The 20621-nt window shown below is 45.2% G+C and overlaps 1 protein-coding gene across 2 annotated transcripts; it reads right to left on the bottom strand.

Annotated features, from left to right (window-relative positions):
- Window positions 1-3859: 3859 nt before the first annotated feature.
- npas4l (neuronal PAS domain protein 4 like) lies at window positions 3860-16952 on the bottom strand. 2 transcript variants are annotated; one of them, XM_055934604.1, is made up of 9 exons: window positions 16874-16952; window positions 16488-16620; window positions 15726-15889; window positions 10594-10751; window positions 10118-10217; window positions 9636-10004; window positions 7822-7957; window positions 6102-7657; window positions 3860-5443 (listed from the first exon to the last, which is right to left on the bottom strand). In XM_055934604.1, the coding sequence occupies exons 2-9, from the start codon at window positions 16595-16597 to the stop codon at window positions 5415-5417; spliced, it is 2622 nt and encodes an 873-aa protein (XP_055790579.1). In that variant the 5' UTR covers window positions 16598-16620; window positions 16874-16952; the 3' UTR covers window positions 3860-5414. The 2 variants fall into 2 exon arrangements, with proteins under 2 accessions (XP_055790579.1, XP_055790495.1); XM_055934520.1 differs by lacking the exon at window positions 16874-16952 and having other exon boundaries at window positions 16488-16723.
- Between the last annotated feature and the right edge of the window lie 3669 nt (window positions 16953-20621).

The raw sequence follows: 20621 nt of genomic DNA, 5'->3' as shown, positions 1-20621 counted from the left end.
CATATGTCTCCTCTATCTGCCGTTTCCATTACAAGTCTTCTCTATCTGCCGTTTCAATTACATGTCTACTCTATCTGCCGTTTCCATGACATATGTCTCCTCTATCTGCCGTTTCCATTACATGTCTTCTCTATCTGCCGTTTCCATGACATATGTCTCCTCTATCTGCCGTTTCCATTACATATGTCTCCTCTATCTGCCGTTTCCATTACATATGTCTCCTCTATCTGCCGTTTCCATGACATATGTCTCCTCTATCTGCCGTTTCCATGACATTTGGCTCCTCTATCTGCCGTTTCCATTACATATGTCTCCTCTATCTGCCGTTTCCATTACATACGTCTCCTCTATCTGCCATTTCCATGACATATGTCTTCTCTATCTGCCGTTTCCATTACATACGTCTCCTCTATCTGCCGTTTCCATTAAATGTCTCCTCTATCTGCCGTTTCCATTACATATGACTCCTCTATCTGGCGTTTCCATTACATATGTCTCCTCTATCTGCCGTTTCCATTACATGTCTCCTCTATCTGCCGTTTCCATTACGTCTCCTCTATCTACCGTTTCCATTATGTCTCCTCTATCTACCGTTTCCATTACGTCTCCTCTATCTACCGTTTCCATTACGTCTCCTCTATCTGCCGTTTCCATTACGTCTCCTCTATCTACCGTTTCCATTACGTTTTCTCTTTCTGCCGTTTCCATTACATATGTCTCCTCTATCTACCGTTTCCATTACATGTCTCCTCTATCTGCCGTTTCCATTACGTCTCCTCTATCTACCGTTTCCATTATGTCTCCTCTATCTGCCGTTTCCATTACATATGTCTCCTCTATCTGCCGTTTCCATTACATACGTCTCCTCTATCTGCCGTTTCCATTACATGTCTTCTCTATCTGCCGTTTCCATTACATGTCTCCTCTATCTGCCGTTTCCATGACATATGTCTCCTCTATCTGCCGTTTCCATTACATGTCTTCTCTATCTGCCGTTTCCATGACATATGTCTCCTCTATCTGTCGTTTCCATTACATATGTCTCCTCTATCTGCCGTTTCCATTACATGTCTCCTCTATCTGCCGTTTCCATGACATATGTCTCCTCTATCTGCCGTTTCCATGACATATGTCTCCTCTATCTGCCGTTTCCATTACATATGTCTCTATCTGCCGTTTCCATTACATATGTCTCCTCTATCTGCCGTTTCCATTACATATGTCTCCTCTATCTGCCGTTTCCATTACATATGTCTCCTCTATCTGCCGTTTCCATTACCTATGTCTCCTCTATCTGCCGTTTCCATTACATATGTCTCCTCTATCTGCCGTTTCCATTACATGTCTTCTCTATCTGCCGTTTCCATGACATATGTCTCCTCTATCTGCCGTTTCCATTACATGTCTCCTCTATCTGCCGTTTCCATTACATATGTCTCCTCTATCTGCCGTTTCCATTACATATGTCTCCTCTATCTACCGTTTCCATTACATGTCTCCTCTATCTACCGTTTCCACCGTTTACATGTCTTCTCTATCTGCCGTTTCCATTACATGTGTCTTCTCTATCTGCCGTTTCCATTACATATGTCTCCTCTATCTGCCGTATCCATTACGTCTCCTCTATCTACCGTTTCCATTATGTCTCCTCTATCTACCGTTTCCATTATGTCTCCTCTATCTACCGTTTCCATTACGTCTCCTCTATCTGCCGTTTCCATTACGTCTTCTCTATCTACCGTTTCCATTACATGTCTCCTCTATCTGCCGTTTCCATTACGTCTCCTCTATCTACCGTTTCCATTACGTTTTCTCTTTCTGCCGTTTCCATTACATATGTCTCCTCTATCTGCCGTTTCCATTACATATGTCTCCTCTATCTGCCGTTTCCATTACATATGTCTCCTCTATCTGCTGTTTCCATTACATGTTTCCATTACATGTCTCCTCTATCTGCCGTTTCCATTACATATGTCTCCTCTATCTGCCGTTTCCATTACATGTCTCCTCTATCTGCCGTTTCCATTACATATGTCTCCTCTATCTGCCGTTTCCATTACCTATGTCTCCTCTATCTGCCGTTTCCATTACATATGTCTCCTCTATCTGCCGTTTCCATTACATGTCTCCTCTATCTGCCGTTTCCATTACATGTCTCCTCTATCTACCGTTTCCATTACGTCTCCTCTATCTGCCGTTTCCATTACATGTCTCCTCTATCTGCCGTTTCCATTACATATGTCTCCTCTATCTGCCGTTTCCATTACCTATGTCTCCTCTATCTGCCGTTTCCATTACATATGTCTCCTCTATCTGCCGTTTCCATTACATGTCTTCTCTATCTGCCGTTTCCATTACATGTCTCCTCTATCTGCCGTTTCCATTAAATGTCTCCTCTATCTGCCGTTTCCATTACATATGACTCCTCTATCTGGCGTTTCCATTACATATGTCTCCTCTATCTGCCGTTTCCATTACCTATGTCTCCTCTATCTGCCGTTTCCATTACATATGTCTCCTCTATCTGCCGTTTCCATTACATGTCTTCTCTATCTGCCGTTTCCATTACATGTCTCCTCTATCTGCCGTTTCCATTAAATGTCTCCTCTATCTGCCGTTTCCATTACATATGACTCCTCTATCTGGCGTTTCCATTACATATGTCTCCTCTATCTGCCGTTTCCATTACATGTCTCCTCTATCTGCCGTTTCCATTACGTCTCCTCTATCTACCGTTTCCATTATGTCTCCTCTATCTACCGTTTCCATTACGTCTCCTCTATCTACCGTTTCCATTACGTCTCCTCTATCTGCCGTTTCCATTACGTCTCCTCTATCTACCGTTTCCATTACGTTTTCTCTTTCTGCCGTTTCCATTACATATGTCTCCTCTATCTACCGTTTCCATTACATGTCTCCTCTATCTGCCGTTTCCATTACGTCTCCTCTATCTACCGTTTCCATTATGTCTCCTCTATCTGCCGTTTCCATTACATATGTCTCCTCTATCTGCCGTTTCCATTACATACGTCTCCTCTATCTGCCGTTTCCATTACATGTCTTCTCTATCTGCCGTTTCCATTACATGTCTCCTCTATCTGCCGTTTCCATGACATATGTCTCCTCTATCTGCCGTTTCCATTACATGTCTTCTCTATCTGCCGTTTCCATGACATATGTCTCCTCTCTCTGTCGTTTCCATTACATATGTCTCCTCTATCTGCCGTTTCCATTACATGTCTCCTCTATCTGCCGTTTCCATGACATATGTCTCCTCTATCTGCCGTTTCCATGACATATGTCTCCTCTATCTGCCGTTTCCATTACATATGTCTCTATCTGCCGTTTCCATTACATATGTCTCCTCTATCTGCCGTTTCCATTACATATGTCTCCTCTATCTGCCGTTTCCATTACATATGTCTCTATCTGCCGTTTCCATTACATATGTCTCAATGTGGTTTTTTTTGCGACACTGATTTTGTGGAATAAACCTGGGCCAATGGAAACCTTCCTCCTGATGGGCCAATGGAAACCTGCCTCCTGATGGGCCAATGGAAACCTGCCTCCTGATGGGCCAATGGAAACCTGCCTCCTGATGGGCCAATGGAAACCTGCCTCCTGATGGGCCAATGGAAACCTGCCTCCTGATGGGCCAATGGAAACGTGCCTCCTGATAGGCCAATGGAAACGTGCCTCCTGATAGGCCCAGGCAAGTACATTCATAGGGCTTTGTCGAGACAAGATCAGCTTTAAAACACATCTCTGCCTGTTCTTCTCATTCATGAGATACAGCTAGTTATTGTGATCTTGTCTTGTAGCTTTTTTATTTTCTCATAACTAAGATATCACATCACAATCATATTTTATGAGTTTTAATAACTTGCATTGCAAAATTAGAAAACCAATTGCAAAAATACTTTGCTTTTGTACAATTACATCCAACCAAGCAGCATTTAATCAACACAACATATGTATTCAAGACAAATGTGCTGAATAATGGTTACCAATGGTTACAAAGAGTTTTCAGTAGCACAGCTAGTAGACAAACACGGGAATCAAACAATAAGTAAAACAGTCATCTCTACCAATAAATACACGCACTTTCTAAACAGTAGTTTCAGGTAGTAACTTCATTATCTTTGTTTCAGGCTGAGGATGAATGGAGTGGCATTATAGAGGTAGTTACTTCATTATCTTTGTTTCAGGCTGGGGATGAATGGAGTGGCATAATGGAGGTAGTTACTTCATTATCTTTGTTTCAGGCTGGGGATGAATGGAGTGGCATAATGGAGGTAGTTACTTCATTATCTTTGTTTCAGGCTGGGGATGAATGGAGTGGCATAATGGAGGTAGTTACTTCATTATCTTTGTTTCAGGCTGGGGATGAATGGAGTGGCATAATGGAGGTAGTTACTTCATTATCTTTGTTTCAGGCTGGGGATGAATGGAGTGGCATAATGGAGGTAGTTACTTCATTATCTTTGTTTCAGGCTGGGGATGAATGGAGTGGCATAATGGAGGTAGTTACTTCATTATCTTTGTTTCAGGCTGGGGATGAATGGAGTGGCATAATGGAGGTAGTTACTTCATTATCTTTGTTTCAGGCTGGGGATGAATGGAGTGGCATAATGGAGGTAGTTACTTCATTATCTTTGTTTCAGGCTGGGGATGAATGGAGTGGCATAATGGAGGTAGTTACTTCATTATCTTTGTTTCAGGCTGGGGATGAATGGAGTGGCATAATGGAGGTAGTTACTTCATTATCTTTGTTTCAGGCTGGGGATGAATGGAGTGGCATTATAGAGGTAGTTACTTCATTATCTTTTTAGCACCTATGCATGTCTCTCAAATGGTACCCTATATCCTCATAGGGCTCTGGTCAAGTAGTGCACTACACAGGGAACAGTGTGTGACTTGGGTCTGCTTCAACCTCCTCTGGAGGATCACGTCCCTGTGTGTGACATTAACTCAAAACGGCTCAAACACATCCAGAAAGTGCTCAGTAGTAAATCATCATCTTGGTCCCTCAACATTCAAAATAAACATCCATTCTACATATGTGATCATCGGTTTTCTAGATGTAAAGAGTACAGTACCACGCTACCAGAATCATCATCAACACAGTGAATTCCAGCAGTCAACCGGTATCAATGTAGTTAACACAACCACAAAATAAACAATCTCCTCAGCAGTTTGGTCCACAAGGTTCACTTCCTCATCACAATTTCATTTACAAAAACAAGAGATAATTCGGGAAACATGTTCCCTTGAAAAGTACCAACTACTAAATATTGTAGAAGTCTTTAGAAAGTATGTATTCTTTAAAAAAAGTCTTCATTTTGGCTGGAAGGTTGGTTGTCATGACAATATGCCATACGAGGGTTAGTACTGTAAGTCTATTTAGACTGGTATCAGTACATGGATTCTTCAACAAGCCCATCTGAAATAGAATGGTAAAGTCCTGTTAGTGCCATTTCAACAATCATTTCAAGGAATTACTCAAATAAGAGTCAGTCAGACAACACACTGGAATGACCCATCCCCCCCCTACCACAACTATCATGTTAAAATCATTCCTGTCATTATTGGTATTAATAAATGTATGTTATTATATATGTGTATAATGTGTTATAATCCCCTTACAGGAGGCTGTGCTGTGTATAATGTGTTATAATCCCCTTGCAGGAGGTTGAGCTGTGTATAATGTGTTATAATCCCCTTGCAGGAGGCTGAGCTGTGTATAATGTGTTATAATCCCCTTGCAGGAGGCTGAGCTGTGTATAATGTGTTATAATGTGTTATAATCCCCTAGCAGGAGGCTGAGCTGTGTATAATGTGTTATAATCCCCTTGCAGGAGGCTGAGCTGTGTATAATGTGTAATAATCCCCTTGCAGGAGGCTGAGCTGTGTATAATGTGTTATAATCCCCTTGCAGGAGGTTGAGCTGTGTATAATGTGTTATAATCCCCTAGCAGGAGGCTGAGCTGTGTATAATGTGTTATAATCCCCTTGCAGGAGGCTGAGCTGTGTATAATGTGTTATAATCCCCTTGGAGGAGGCTGAGCTGTGTATAATGTGTTATAATGTGTTATAATCACCTTGATGGAGACTGTGGGGCAGGTTGAGTTGATGCAACTCAGAGGTCTGATTATGACAGCTTGTCCTCAGAGAGAAGGGATCCAGGTTAGCTGGGTGGAATGGGTCCAGGGGGAAGGAGAGAGAGAGGGGTGAGGGGTGTGGCAGGGAGAGAGCAAGGGAGGAGGAGTGTTCCAGGGGGAGGGAGAGAGAGAGGGATGAGGGGTGTGGCAGGGGGAGGGAGAGAGAGAGGGATGACTGCAACATGGGTAGAGGGTCCACTAGAGAAGACAGAGCCAGGGTGGAAGGGTCCTGAGGTTGGTAGCAGTGAGACAGACTCCCAGGTCCCTGAACCATGCTCAGATCCTTCAGGAGACGATCAAACACTCCCTCATCCAGGACCAGCTCAGGCTTGATGTGGAGGGGGACAGGGGAGGGACCTGGGAGCTGTGCCCAGGGAAGGGGTTCTGAGCTGGGCTGAGGTGGGGTCTGGATGGGGCTCAGGGTGTTGAACAGGTCGAAGCTGGAGGCCAGAGAGGAGATCTGCTGGGCTAGGATACTGATCTCTACCTTGTCTCTGACACTGTAGAGGAAGGAGAGGTCAGAGGTCGGGGAGGGGTTAGGGGTCAGTAGGCCTCCAATAGGAGGAGAGACAGTCTGAGGTATATGGTGGCTCTGGTATGGACTGGTGGCACCACCTAGAAGCTGAACCGAGAGGCTGTATGGACTGGTGGCACCACCTTGTGGCTGAACCGAGAGGCTGTATGGACTGGTGGCACCACCTTGTGGCTGAACCGAGAGGCTGTATGGACTGGTGGCACCACCTTGTGGCTGAACCGAGAGGATATATGGACTGGTGGCACCACCTTGTGGCTGAACCGAGAGGCTGTATGGACTGGTGGCACCACCTTGTGGCTGAACCGAGACACTGTAGTCTTCAGTATGGATGGTGATAGGGCAGTCTGCTGAACTCTCTAACAGGTCTGATACAGATAGACAGTCAGGGACCAGCCGGGCATCAGCAGGGCATGCTGGGCAATCATACTGGGGAGAAGAAGGGCAGGACTGAGGAGAGAACGCGTCAGTCTGACTGAAGATACCCTGGTGGAAGGACCTAGAGGGGGAGAGGAGGCAGGAAGGCCCAGTCCCTACCTCAGTCCCTCCTTCAGGGCAATGGTAGTAGGAGGTTAAGTTCTCTGTGTTGACATACACATCCAACAGAGAGTCAGAGCTGGTGTCGTCCTGCTCTGTCGGAGAGTGGGAGGAGTTGGAGGAGGAGCTGTAGTGGGAGGAGGTGGGGCTGTAGGGAGGGGTGGAGAAGGCCTGGGAGGAGGAGCTACATGATGTCACGTAGAACATAGTATTAGATTGTGCTGTCTGTCTCCTGCTGGCTTTAGACCTGTTCTCAGTCTCAGATATACTACTGTACTGACTGAACGCTCTGGGTCTCTTTAGGTCCCTGGTGGGGCAACAGCTCTGGGTCAGCTGGGGGGTGGGAGAGGGGCAGTAGGGCTGAAGAGGAGAGGCTCTGAAAGCATCGCCGTTTATCTTTTTTCTCAGATACATGGCTTCTGTTTCACTGTGAAGGAAAGAATACAAGTTACTCCAGTCTCTCAGAGCAAAGTTACTCAATACAGGCAGCTACAATTATTACTACATATCTCTTTTGATTATTTCATTTTTCAAGACAAAACAATAATCAAACTGTAAGCATTCATGAAAGCATTCAGAAGCATCTAGTACCTGATAATGTAGTTACAGCAGCTCACTTCCTGGTTCCCAGAATGCTTAGCGGCTCTAGTGTAGATCCAGGCCCACGAGAGGTCGCTGTGTTGGAGCCTCAGAACCATCTCCATCTGCCCACCCTCGTCTGCCTGCACTGGGTGAGGAGAGGACAGAAAAGCATTACTATCATGTCCACTATATTTCTCTAGCATCTTACACTCAGGAAGACTACTGTTCATACATAACAATGTGAGAAGCTTCCATTTGGGTTCGTCGTTGTTATTTCTTATAATATGTTAGAATATAGTATAACAGGTATAATGTAGTATTATGTCAACCCTTTTTCAGGACCTTGTCTTTCAAATATAATTTGTATAAATCAAAAATAACTTCACAGATCTTCATTGTAAAGGGTTTAAACACTGTTTCCCATGCTTGTTCAATGAACCATAAACAATTCATGAACATGCACCTGTGGAACGGTCGTTAAGAAACTAACAGCTTACATACGGTAGGCAATTAAGGTCACAGTTATGAAAACGTAGGACACTAAAGAGGCTTTTCTACGGACTCTGAAAAACACCAAAAGAAAGATGCCCAGGGTCCCTGCTCATCTGCGTGAACATGCCTTAGGCATGCTGCAAGGAGGCATGAGGACTGCAGATGTGGCCAGGGCAACAAATTGAAATGTCCGTACTGTGAGACGCCTAAGACAGTGCTACAGGGAGACAGGACGGACAGCTGATCGTCCTCGCAGTGGCAGACCTCGTGTAACAACACCTCCACAGGATCGGTACATCCAAACATCACACCTGCGGGACAGGTACAGGATGGCAACAACAACTGCCCGAGTTACAGCAGGAACGCACAATCCCTCCATCAGTGCTCAGACTGTCCGCAATAGGCTGAGAGAGGCTGTACTGAGGGCTTGTAGGCCTGTTGTAAAGCAGGTCCTCATCAGACATCACTGGCAACAACGTCACCTATGGGCACAAACCCACCGTCGCTGGACCAGACAGGACTGGCATAAAGTGCTCTTCACTGACGAGTCACGGTTTTGTCTCACCAGGGGTGATGGTCAGATTGAGGAATGAGCGTTACACCGAGGCCTGTACTCTGGAGCAGGATCGATTTGGAGGTGGAGGGTCCGTCATGGTCTGGGGCGGTGTGTCACAGCATCATCGGACTGAGCTTGTTGTCATTGCAGGCAATCTCAACGCTGTGTGTTACAGGGAAGACTTCCTCCTCCCTCATGTGGTATCCTTACAGCAGGCTCATCCTGACATGACCCTCCAGCATGACAATGCCATCAGCCATACTGCTCGTTCTGTGTGTGATTTCCTGCAAGACGGAATGTCAGTGTTCTGCCATGGCCAGCGAAGAGCACGGATCTCAATCCCATTGAGCACGTCTGGGACCTGTTGGATCGGAGGGTGAGGGCTAGGGCCATTCCCCCCAGAAATGTCCGGGATCTTGCAGGTGCCTTGGTGGAAGATTGGAGGAACATCTCACAGCAAAAACTGGCAAACCTGGTGCAGTCCATGAGGAGGAGATGCACTGCAGTACTTAATGCAGCTGGTGGCCACACCAGATACTGACTGTTACTTTTGATTTTGACTCCCCCTTTGTTCAGGGACACATTATTCCATTTCTGTTAGTCACATGTCTGTGGAACTTGTTCAGTTTATGTCTCAGTTGTTGAATCTTGTTATGTTCATACACATATTTATACATGTTAAGTTTGCTGAAAATAAACGCAGTTGACAGTGAGAGGACATTTCTTTTTTTGCCGAGTTTAGTATCAAGGGTAGTTTTAATGTTTTTCTACTTACTCAAACTCTTATGTGAGTAGGCACTCAAGGAGAGGTCTTCAGGGTGGAGGAGGCTGTACCACGATCGACCAATCAGCTCCTCCGATGAGTAGCCCAAGTAAAACACAACCCTTTCGTCCAGGTGACTGAAGCTCATGTCTGGTCTGTGGAGGCTGGTGAAGGAGGAGGAGCACGAGGAGAAGGTGCTGTTGCCTAGGTGGTTCACTGTGGGTGTGCAGAGAGCCAAGAACACCCTCTGGTTCACTGTGGGGGTGGACTGGGGGGATTGTGGGACGGTCTGGTAGTGTCCCCGGACCATTATAGAACAGCAGCTACCATACTCTAGTCTGAAGGCCTTGGAGGTGTGCATTCGACACACAAAACTCCTCTCTGCAGGGGAACAGAACAATAATATGAGATCAGTCTCGTCCTCCATTGGGTTTCACGAGCTCTTAAATCTGTTCATTTGGTTTGATTTTTCTTTAGAAAGTATAGTCTCTTACCAGTTGACGTTGTGTTGTCTGTCTCCAGGTTAGATCTAACTGTCTCCACGTCCTGACTCTCCACCAGGTCATAGAATGTGTCTCCCTGAAGAACATCAACCTATAAGAGAGAAGAAGAAAGGATAAACTTTAGCGACTAACATCCTGCCCTACACAGCATTCAGTAACACAGCAGGTGGGATGTTACAGAATAACATCCTGCCCTACACAGCATTCAGTAACACAGCAGGTGGGATGTTACAGAATAACATCCTGCCCTACACAGCATTCAGTAACACAGCAGGTGGGATGTTACAGAATAACATCCTGCCCTACACAGCATTCAGTAACACAGCAGATGGGATGTTACAGAACCACAGACATTCAGTAACACAGCAGATGAGATGTTACAGAACCACAGAATAACACTGTTCTATTTCCTATACAATTCCATATATTTTGGAGTCAGTCCAGGTCTTCATCAGGTTGGTACTCACCATGGAGAGCCCCAGGTAATCAGAGACGTTCTCGGAGACATAGACCAGCTTGCCCTGGGAGGAGAGGATCAGAATGAAACCATGCAAGGCTGGGAGGAAGGTCTCGTACAGAGGACAGGAGGAGGAAGAGGAGAGACAACTCTGATCAGCTGATAATCCTGGAAGAGGAAGAAATACAACTCAGGATTAGCTTCATCACAACATCAGAGATCTCAACAGGTATGGGTCCATGTCTCAACAGGTATGGGTCCATGTCTCAACAGGTATGGGTCCAGGTCTCAACAGGTATGGGTCCAGGTCTCAACAGGTATGGGTCCATGTCTCAACAGGTATGGGTCCATGTCTCAACAGGTATCGGTCCATGTCTCAACAGGTATGGGTCCATGTCTCAACAGGTATGGGTCCAGGTCTCAACAGGTATGGGTCCATGTCTCAACAGGTATGGGTCCATGTCTCAACAGGTATGGGTCCAGGTCTCAACAGGTATGGGTCCATGTCTCAACAGGTATGGGTCCATGTCTCAACAGGTATGGGTCCATGTCTCAACAGGTATGGGTCCAGGTCTCAACAGGTATGGGTCCATGTCTCAACAGGTATGGGTCCATGTCTCAACAGGTATGGGTCCATGTCTCAACAGGTATGGGTCCATGTCTCAACAGGTATGGGTCCAGGTCTCAACAGGTATGGGTCCATGTCTCAACAGGTATGGGTCCATGTCTCAACAGGTATGGGTCCATGTCTCAACAGGTATGGGTCCAGGTCTCAACAGGTATGGGTCCATGTCTCAACAGGTATGGGTCCATCTCAACAGGTATGGGTCCATCTCAACAGGTATGGGTCCATGTCTCAACAGGTGTGGGTCCATGTCTCAACAGGTGTGGGTCCAGGTCTCAACAGGTATGGGTCCATGTCTCAACAGGTATGGGTCCATGTCTCAACAGGTATGGGTCCATGTCTCAACAGGTATGGGTCCAGGTCTCAACAGGTATGGGTCCATGTCTCAACAGGTATGGGTCCATGTCTCAACAGGTATGGGTCCATGTCTCAACAGGTATAGGTCCATGTCTCAACAGGTATGGGTCCATGTCTCAACAGGTATGGGTCCATGTCTCAACAGGTATGGGTCCATGTCTCAACAGGTATGGGTCCATGTCTCAACAGGTATGGGTCCAGCACAAGACCTTGGAAGATATACTGTTAAAAAGACATGTTTAAATTGACGTTTCAATCATCAGTTCTAAGACGCCTTAGCATCCATTCTTCAAGTTGAAAATGTCCGACAGTTCTAACTGGGTTTGGGTAGGTTATTTTTTAAATGCAGTTCCGTTACTAGTTACTAGTTACCTGTCCAAAATTGTCATCAGTAACTTTTGGATTATCCAAACTCAGAAATGTAATCTGACTACATTCAGTTACTTTTAGATTACATTTCCATTTAGAGGCATTAGAAGAAGACAAAAATGTGTGTTACCAATTAAACGACATCTATTGCAGGAGAAATCAATGTTAAAGTTTACATAGCTGGACATATATGGATGTTACATTTTACTTTATGGGTTGGTAATGTAGGCTTCTTCTAATGCTTTCTACTACATATAATAATACGATTAAATTATATCTTTACATTCATATATATCATTTATAAGTCCAAACATGGCCGGGACCCACACTATGCAGCTGTTGCAAGAGTGCATTTTTCACAGGCAGTCCACTGGTTTCAAAAACAATGATAGATAGGCAGCTTAAACTTCTTGAATTCAACCATTATTGGGTTCAAATACACATTTCGATTTGTGAACAGCTGTCCACAACAACCACAATCCGTAAGGCACAAATAACTAAATGAGGGAGCAGCAGTGTGATTCCCATCTGTGGATCTGTAGATATCAATAATAAGTATTATCCGTATCGTTGTCGACTACACTACTGCTGTCATCATTACCACCAAGCGTTTATTCAAGTTGGATAATCTTTGGATACCGACAGCAGTCACACCATAGGAAGACATAACTTCCACTGTAGCCTACAAAAAGCTTTTTCCTGCTCTTTCCCTGCGATCCATCAAACACATTGGGTGTGTCATCATAGTGGTCTCTGACATCATAGTGGTCTCTGACATCATAGTGGTCTCTGACATCATAGTGGTCTCTGACATCATAGTGGTCTCTGACATCATAGTGGTCTCTGACATCATAGTGGTCTCTGACATCATAGTGGTCTCTGACATCATAGTGGTCTCTGACTTGTGGTCAGACTCACTCAGGTGGAACAAACTTAAACTTGTGCCTTTTTTCAATGTTGATTTGAATGTCATGGAAAAACAGCGAAGTGTCAAGATTTTTTTTTAAATCGCAAACATCCTTTCTGAATTTAAAAGTAATCCTAAAAAGTAGTTTTTCAAAAGTATCTGTAATCTGATCCTAATGGGGATCCATAATAAACCCCAGGAGGAGTAGCTGTTGCCTTGGCAGGAACTAATGGGGATCCATAATAAACCCCAGGAAGAGTAGCTGTTGCCTTGGCAGGAACTAATGGGGATCCATAATAAACCCCAGGAAGAGTAGCTGTTGCCTTGGCAGGAACTAATGGGGATCCACAATAAACCCCAGGAAGAGTAGCTGTTGCCTTGGCAGGAACTAATGGGGATCCATAATAAACCCCAGGAAGAGTAGCTGTTGCCTTGGCAGGAACTAATGGGGATCCATAATAAACCACAGGAAGAGTAGCTGCTGCCTTGGCAGAAACTAATGGGGATCCATAATAAACCCCAGGAGGAGTAGCTGTTGCCTTGGCAGGAACTAATGGGGATCCATAATAAACCCCAGGAAGAGTAGCTGTTGCCTTGGCAGGAACTAATGGGGATCCATAATAAACCCCAGGAAGAGTAGCTGTTGCCTTGGCAGGAACTAATGGGGATCCACAATAAACCACAGGAAGAGTAGCTGCTGTTTTGGCAGGAACTAATGGGGATCCATAATAAACCCCAGGAAGAGTAGCTGCTGTTTTGACAGGAACTAATGGGGATCCATAATAAACCACAGGAAGAGTAGCTGCTGCCTTGGCAGAAACTAATGGGGATCCATAATAAACCCCAGGAAGAGTAGCTGCTGTTTTGGCAGGAACTAATGGGGATCCATAATAAACCTCACAAAGAGTAGCTGCTGCCTTGGCAGGAACTAATGGGGATCCTTAATAAACCTCAGGAAGAGTAGCTGCTGCCTTGGCAGGAACTAATGGGTTCCTTAATAAACCACAGGAAGAGTAGCTGCTGCCTTGGCAGGAACTAATGGGTTCCTTAATAAACCCCAGGAAGAGTAGCTGCTGCCTTGGCTGGAACTAATGGGGGGGATCCATAATAAACCCCAGGAAGAGTAGCTGCTGCCTTGGCTGGAACTAATGGGGATCCATAATAAACCCCAGGAAGAGTAGCTGCTGCCTTGGCAGGAACTAATGGGGATCCATAATAAACCACAGGAAGAGTAGCCGCTGCCTTGACAGGAACTAATGGGTTCCATAATAAACCACAGCAAGAGTAGCTGCTGCCTTGGCAGGAACTAATGGGTTCCTTAATAAACCACAGGAAGAGTAGCTGCTGCCTTGGCAGGAACTAATGGGCTCCTTAATAAACCACAGGAAGAGTAGCTGCTGCCTTGGCAGGGACTAATGGGGATCCATAATAAACCCCAGGAAGAGTAGCTGCTGTCATGGCAGGAACTAATGGGGATCCATAATAAACCCCAGGAAGAGTAGCTGCTGTCTTGGCAGGAACTAATGGGGATCCATAATAAACCACAGGAAGAGTAGCCGCTGCCTTGACAGGAACTAATGGGTTCCATAATAAACCACAGGAAGAGTAGCTGCTGCCTTGGCAGGAACTAATGGGGATCCATAATAAACCCCAGGAAGAGTACCTGCTGCCTTGGCAGGGACTAATGGGGATCCATAATAAACCCCAGGAAGAGTAGCTGCTGTCTTGGCAGGAACTAATGGGGATCCATAATAAACCACAGGAAGAGTAGCCGCTGCCTTGACAGGAACTAATGGGTTCCATAATAAACCACAGGAAGAGTAGCTGCTGCCTTGGCAGGAACTAATGGGTTCCTTAATAAACCACAGGAAGAGTAGCTGCTGCCTTGGCAGGAACTAATGGGCTCCTTAATAAACCACAGGAAGAGTAGCTGCTGCCTTGGCAGGAACTAATGGGATCCATAATAAACCCCAGGAAGAGTAGCTGCTGCCTTGGCAACAGCTAATGGGGACCCATAATAAACCCCAGGAAGAGTAGCTGCTGCCTTGACAGGAACTAATGGGGATCCATAATAAACCCCAGGAAGAGTAGCTGCTGCCTTGGCAGGGACTAATGGGGATCCATAATAAACCCCAGGAAGAGTAGCTGCTGTCTTGGCAGGAACTAATGGGGATCCATAATAAACCACAGGAAGAGTAGCTGCTGCCTTGGCAGGAACTAATGGGGATCCATAATAAACCCCAGGAAGAGTAGCTGCTGCCTTGGCAGGAACTAATGGGGATCCATAATAAACCCCAGGAAGAGTAGCTGCTGTCTTGGCAGGAACTAATGGGGATCCATAATAAACCCCAGGAAGAGTAGCCGCTGCCTTGACAGGAACTAATGGGTTCCATAATAAACCACAGGAAGAGTAGCTGCTGCCTTGGCAGGAACTAATGGGTTCCTTAATAAACCACAGGAAGAGTAGCTGCTGCCTTGGCAGGAACTAATGGGCTCCTTAATAAACCACAGGAAGAGTAGCTGCTGCCTTGGCAGGAACTAATGGGATCCATAATAAACCCCAGGAAGAGTAGCTGCTGCCTTGGCAACAGCTAATGGGGACCCATAATAAACCCCAGGAAGAGTAGCTGCTGCCTTGGCAGGAACTAATGGGATCCATAATAAACCCCAGGAAGAGTAGCTGCTGCCTTGGCAACAGCTAATGGGGACCCATAATAAACCCCAGGAAGAGTAGCTGCTGCCTTGGCAACAGCTAATGGGGACCCATAATAAAAACACATACAAATACACCCATTATTAAAGATGAGAATGTCCTACTGGTTCCGTACTTTCACTGTTCTAGTGGTTCCGTACATGCCAGTTCCTCTCCTGGTTTTGTACTCACCCTTATACAGAAAGCTCTTCCTGATGTATGCTGTGATAACTGCCATGCTGTGGAGGTATGACAGTCTGTCCTGGTCCTCCTGAGGGATGGGGAGCAGAGTTCTCATGGTCCTGATCTCAGAGTTGATCTGGTCCCTCCTGGCTTTAGACGCTCCCTTAGTAGACCTGCGCAGCAACACCATGTTCACAGGTCAGGGTATGACGGACCAGAGAGGGCAGAGGTAGAACTGAGCACAGGCTACTACGTCCAAACTCTTCCTAGTCTCTCTCGATCTAGTGAAAAGCTGCTCTTTGTTACATGGCAAAAATAATCCAAAGTCAAAACTGAGAAAATGTGTTACTTTCCGGCTTCTCACTGTGCCTTAGTAAAGGAAAAGCCGGACTCTAGCCGGTTTTTGTCGGTAGAGAAGAGAGCTCTCTAGCCGGTTTTTGTCGATAGAGCCAGAGGCAGCATCAGACAGAAAGCAGGAGGCTGGACTACATACACTCCCTAGCTAACATTAGCCACAACAAATTTGAAGTCGTAACTTATAAGTATTGCAAATTCGTAACATATTGTATGAATCGTAATTGATATTATATCACACGAATTGTAATTAGAAACATAGCATACAAACTGGATGAATGACATCCACAAGTTAATATATACCAACGTATGGTATGTCCAGTTCCTATGCTCTGTCCGCCCCTGGGTCCAGGTCCCAGCAGTTTGTCTCTGCCACTAGAAGCCGCGCACGGACGGAGCCAGTCAGGCTGCACTAACCTGAATCTCTTGCAGAGTCCCCGGTGGCTTTCTGTCTCCCGGGGGAAGAGATGAGAGGAGCAGCGCTCACTGCTCCATGGACGTTCACACGACTCACAACAAACCGTCATTCTGACACTCGTTGTTTCAACACCTAAAAGTACACATATGATCAAATCAGACATTTATCCATCTTCGTGATAAATACAGTCGACTTTGCAAAGCAACATAGAAAAGAAATGAACTATTTCCAATTAGCAGAAATGAACAAGGGAAAAAGCTAATTCCCATATATGAACTATTGGTTGACCATTTAAATACATATTAAAGAGAACATGGTTTGGAAACACAATGCACCGCTGGGAATAAAAGATGGAGATGTGTTTAGCCTCCGATATTGTCCTTACTTTCAGGCGGTCTATCTATTTGGTTGTGTCCCGCCTGTCCGCCCCTCTCCTTTATAGTCGTGCCAGCCTTAACCCGACACCTTGTTTAAACTCCGCGGAAGAAAGAGAAGAAAACCCGTGTAACGTTACATGTTGTGACGTATGACAAGTGAAGGATATATTTAGTTACGCGCTCTGCAAAAAAGCAGTGCAGCGTCGGACTGCCCGCCCCGCCAGAGCGGAGCGGAGCGGTGGGATAACAGATACACAAACACACGATGCTTTGAAATGACCATTATTCCCAAGTCTTAGAATTTATATTAGGAAATTGGAAATTATCAGAATAACACGTGGCTTTCACAGAAAATCTAGAGAAACCCATCGTTGTAGGATAATTGGAACAAGTGGTCAAAGCGATACACAAACTACCAAGAGAAATAACAAGGACTATCTAACGGGGGTCAATCTAACAGTTCCATGTTATAGGCTAATAGTAGTTGTTCAGTAACACACCATGGATGGAATAAAAACATACAAAAGACCCGGAAGGAGAAACAGATCAGTGGGAGAAACAGATCAGTGGGAGAAACAGATCAGTGGGAGAAACAGATCAGTGGGAGAAACAGATCAGTGGGAGAAACAGATCAGTGGGAGACGGGTAACCTATATCTCTCCATGGTTGGAGCATAACTAGCAATGGTAATGTTGAGGATAACCTCATATAGATACTATGAATGGTAATGTTGAGGATAACCTCATATAGATACTATGAATGGTAATGTTGAGGATAACCTCATATAGATACTATGAATGGTAATGTTGAGGATAACCTCATATAGATACTATGAATGGTAATGTTGATGATAACCTCATATAGACACTATGAATGGTAATGTTGAGGATAACCTCATATAGATACTATGAATTAGAATGTTGAGGATAACCTCATATAGATACTATGAATGGTAATGTTGAGGATAACCTCATATAGATACTATGAATTAGAATGTTGAGGATATGACACACGATGGCTAAATACAATCTATGTCCGTGTCAGGGAGCAGGGACGCTGACTCAGCTACAGTAGGGTCTGAGAGAGGGACAGGGATTAAGGTCTGAGAGGGACAGTGATTAAGGTCTGAGAGGGACAGTGATTAAGGTCTGAGAGGGACAGGGATTAAGGTCTGAGAGAGGGACAGGGATTAAGGTCTGAGAGAGGGACAGGGATTAAGGGACAGGGATTAAGGTCTGAGAGGGACAGGGATTAAGGTCTGAGAGAGGGACAGGGATTAAGGGACAGGGATTAAGGTCTGAGAGGGACAGGGATTAAGGTCTGAGAGAGGGACAGGGATTAAGGTCTGAGAGAGACAGTGATTAAGGTCTGAGAGGGACAGTGATTAAGGTCTGAGAGAGGGACAGGGATTAAGGTCTGAGAGGGACAGGGATTAAGGTCTGAGAGAGACAGGGATTAAGGGACAGTGATTAAGGTCTGAGAGGGACAGGGATTAAGGGACAGTGATTAAGGTCTGAGAGAGGGACAGGGATTAAGGTCTGAGAGAAGGACAGTGATTAAGGTCTGAGAGGGACAGTGATTAAGGTCTGAGAGGGACAGGGATTAAGGTCTGAGAGGGACAGTGATTAAGGTCTGAGAGGGACAGGGATTAAGGTCTGAGAGAGGGACAGGGATTAAGGTCTGAGAGAGGGACAGTGATTAAGGTCTGAGAGAGGGACAGGGATTAAGGTCTGAGAGAGGGACAGTGATTAAGGTCTGAGAGAGGGACAGGGATTAAGGGACAGGGATTAAGGTCTGAGAGGGACAGGGATTAAGGGACAGGGATTAAGGTCTGAGAGAGGGACAGGGATTAAGGGACAGGGATTAAGGTCTGAGAGGGACAGGGATTAAGGTCTGAGAGAGGGACAGGGATTAAGGTCTGAGAGAGGGACAGTGATTAAGGTCTGAGAGAGGGACAGTGATTAAGGTCTGAGAGAGGGACAGGGATTAAGGGACAGTGATTAAGGTCTGAGAGAGGGACAGGGATTAAGGGATAGAGAAGCAGGTAACACAGAGAGGGAGATAGAGAAGCAGGTAACACAGAGAGGGAGAGAGAGAGAGAGAGAGAAGCAGGTAGCCTAGAGAGAGATAAAGTATGAATCAGTGTACAGAATCAGTGAGCAAAGCCTTGCTATTGAGAGAGGCCGCCATAGCCTGTCTTCTCTTGAGAGCCAGGACCTCAGACTGAGTGGCTTCGGGACAAGTCTCTGAATGTCATTGAGAGGCCTATCCAGAGCCCGGGCTTGAACCCGATCGAACACCTCCGGAGAGACCTGAAAATAGCTGATGCAGCGACACTCCCCATCCAACCTGACAGAGCTTGAGAGGATCTGCAGATCCCCAAATACAGGTGTGTCAAGCTTGTAGCGTCATAGCCAAGAAGTCTAGAGGCGGAGTAAAGGGTCGGAATACAAAATATGAAAAAAGACAACTGTATATATCTGTTTCTTTATTTTCATACTTCAAATACTTGCACATAATTACAACCCTGTCCATGTTTTCCATGCCAATAAATCACTTTGAACTGAATTGAGAGAGAGGCAGGTAGTCTAGAGAGAGAGAGACAGACTTCCTAACCTCCTGCCAAATGTAGAACATATTAGACACATATTTCCCTCAGATTACACAGACCCACAAAGAATTAGAAAACAAATCCAATTTTGATAAACTCCCATATCTACTGGGTGAAATTCCACAGTGTGCCATCACAGCAGCAAGATTTGTGACCTGTTGCAACAAGAAAAGGACAACCAGTGAAGAACAAACACCATTGTAAATACAACCCATATTTATGTATATTTATTTTCCCGTTTGTACATTAACTATTTGCACATAATATGACATTTGTAATGTGTTTATTGTTTTGGAGTGTAATATTTACTGTTCATTTCACTTTTGTTTATTATTTATTATCACTTGCTTTGGCAATGTTAACATATGTTTCGCATGCCAATAAAGCCCCTTAGATTGAATGAGAGAGAGACAGAAATTATGAGAGAGCAAAAAGATCACTATTTGACACATTGGAAAGAATTAACAAAAAACAGAGCCAACTAGAATGCTATTTGGCCCTAAACAGAGAGTCCACAGTGGCAGAATACCTGACCATTGTGACTGACCCAAAATTAAGGAAAGTTTTGACTATGTACAGACTCAGTGAGCATAGACTTTCCATTGAGAAAGGCCGCCATAGGCAGTCATCTCTCGAGAGCCAGGCCTGCCTATGTGCCCACGCGTTGCATGAGTGCTAAGGGACTGGGTGAGAGGGAGTGAAAGAGTGAGAGACAGGGTGAGAGGGAGCCATGTCTCGGGTTGGCGACAGGGCCTTACTCAGACACAATGTCAAGTTTGTCTGAGTCTGTATGAGCTGCCATGTCCCAGTAACGTCCTCTTTAGGCTGTCAGTGGTCTGAAGTTAGGGTTTTGATACCAGTGGTCTGCATAGTGTTTTGGGGAGAGGATGGGTCTGAGAGGACCTAAGGGGGTGAAGAGGGGAGGAAGAGAGGGACTCTGGACTGGCTTCACTACTAACTGACTGGCTGAAGACGTGTGGACAACATAAGCAAGACAAATTGCTAATCTGTTGCTATAAAGTTTGTTGGTTTGAATTACTTAAAGTTCTTCTTTAGTGGATAGAACAGGTTATTAATCAATTACAACAGGTTATTAATCAATTACAACAGGTTATTAATCAATTACAACAGGTTATTAATCAATT

The sequence above is a fragment of the Salvelinus fontinalis genome, chromosome 1, assembly GCF_029448725.1.
Source record: "Salvelinus fontinalis isolate EN_2023a chromosome 1, ASM2944872v1, whole genome shotgun sequence".
In the NCBI taxonomy this organism is placed as follows: Eukaryota; Metazoa; Chordata; class Actinopteri; order Salmoniformes; family Salmonidae; genus Salvelinus; species Salvelinus fontinalis.
Note: the sequence above shows the minus strand (reverse complement) of the source record. Positions and strands in the feature narration are given on the sequence as shown.

Coding starts and splice junctions, on each gene's coding strand:
- npas4l (XM_055934520.1), bottom strand. CDS start 16,651: ATGTCTGATTTGATCATATGTGTACTTTTAGGTGTTGAAACAACGAGT. Junction 15,890..16,487: donor GGACTCTGCAAGAGATTCAG/GTTAGTGCAGCC, acceptor GTTGCTGCGCAG/GTCTACTAAGGGAGCGTCTA. Junction 7,658..7,821: donor TGCTGTAACTACATTATCAG/GTACTAGATGCT, acceptor TTTCCTTCACAG/TGAAACAGAAGCCATGTATC.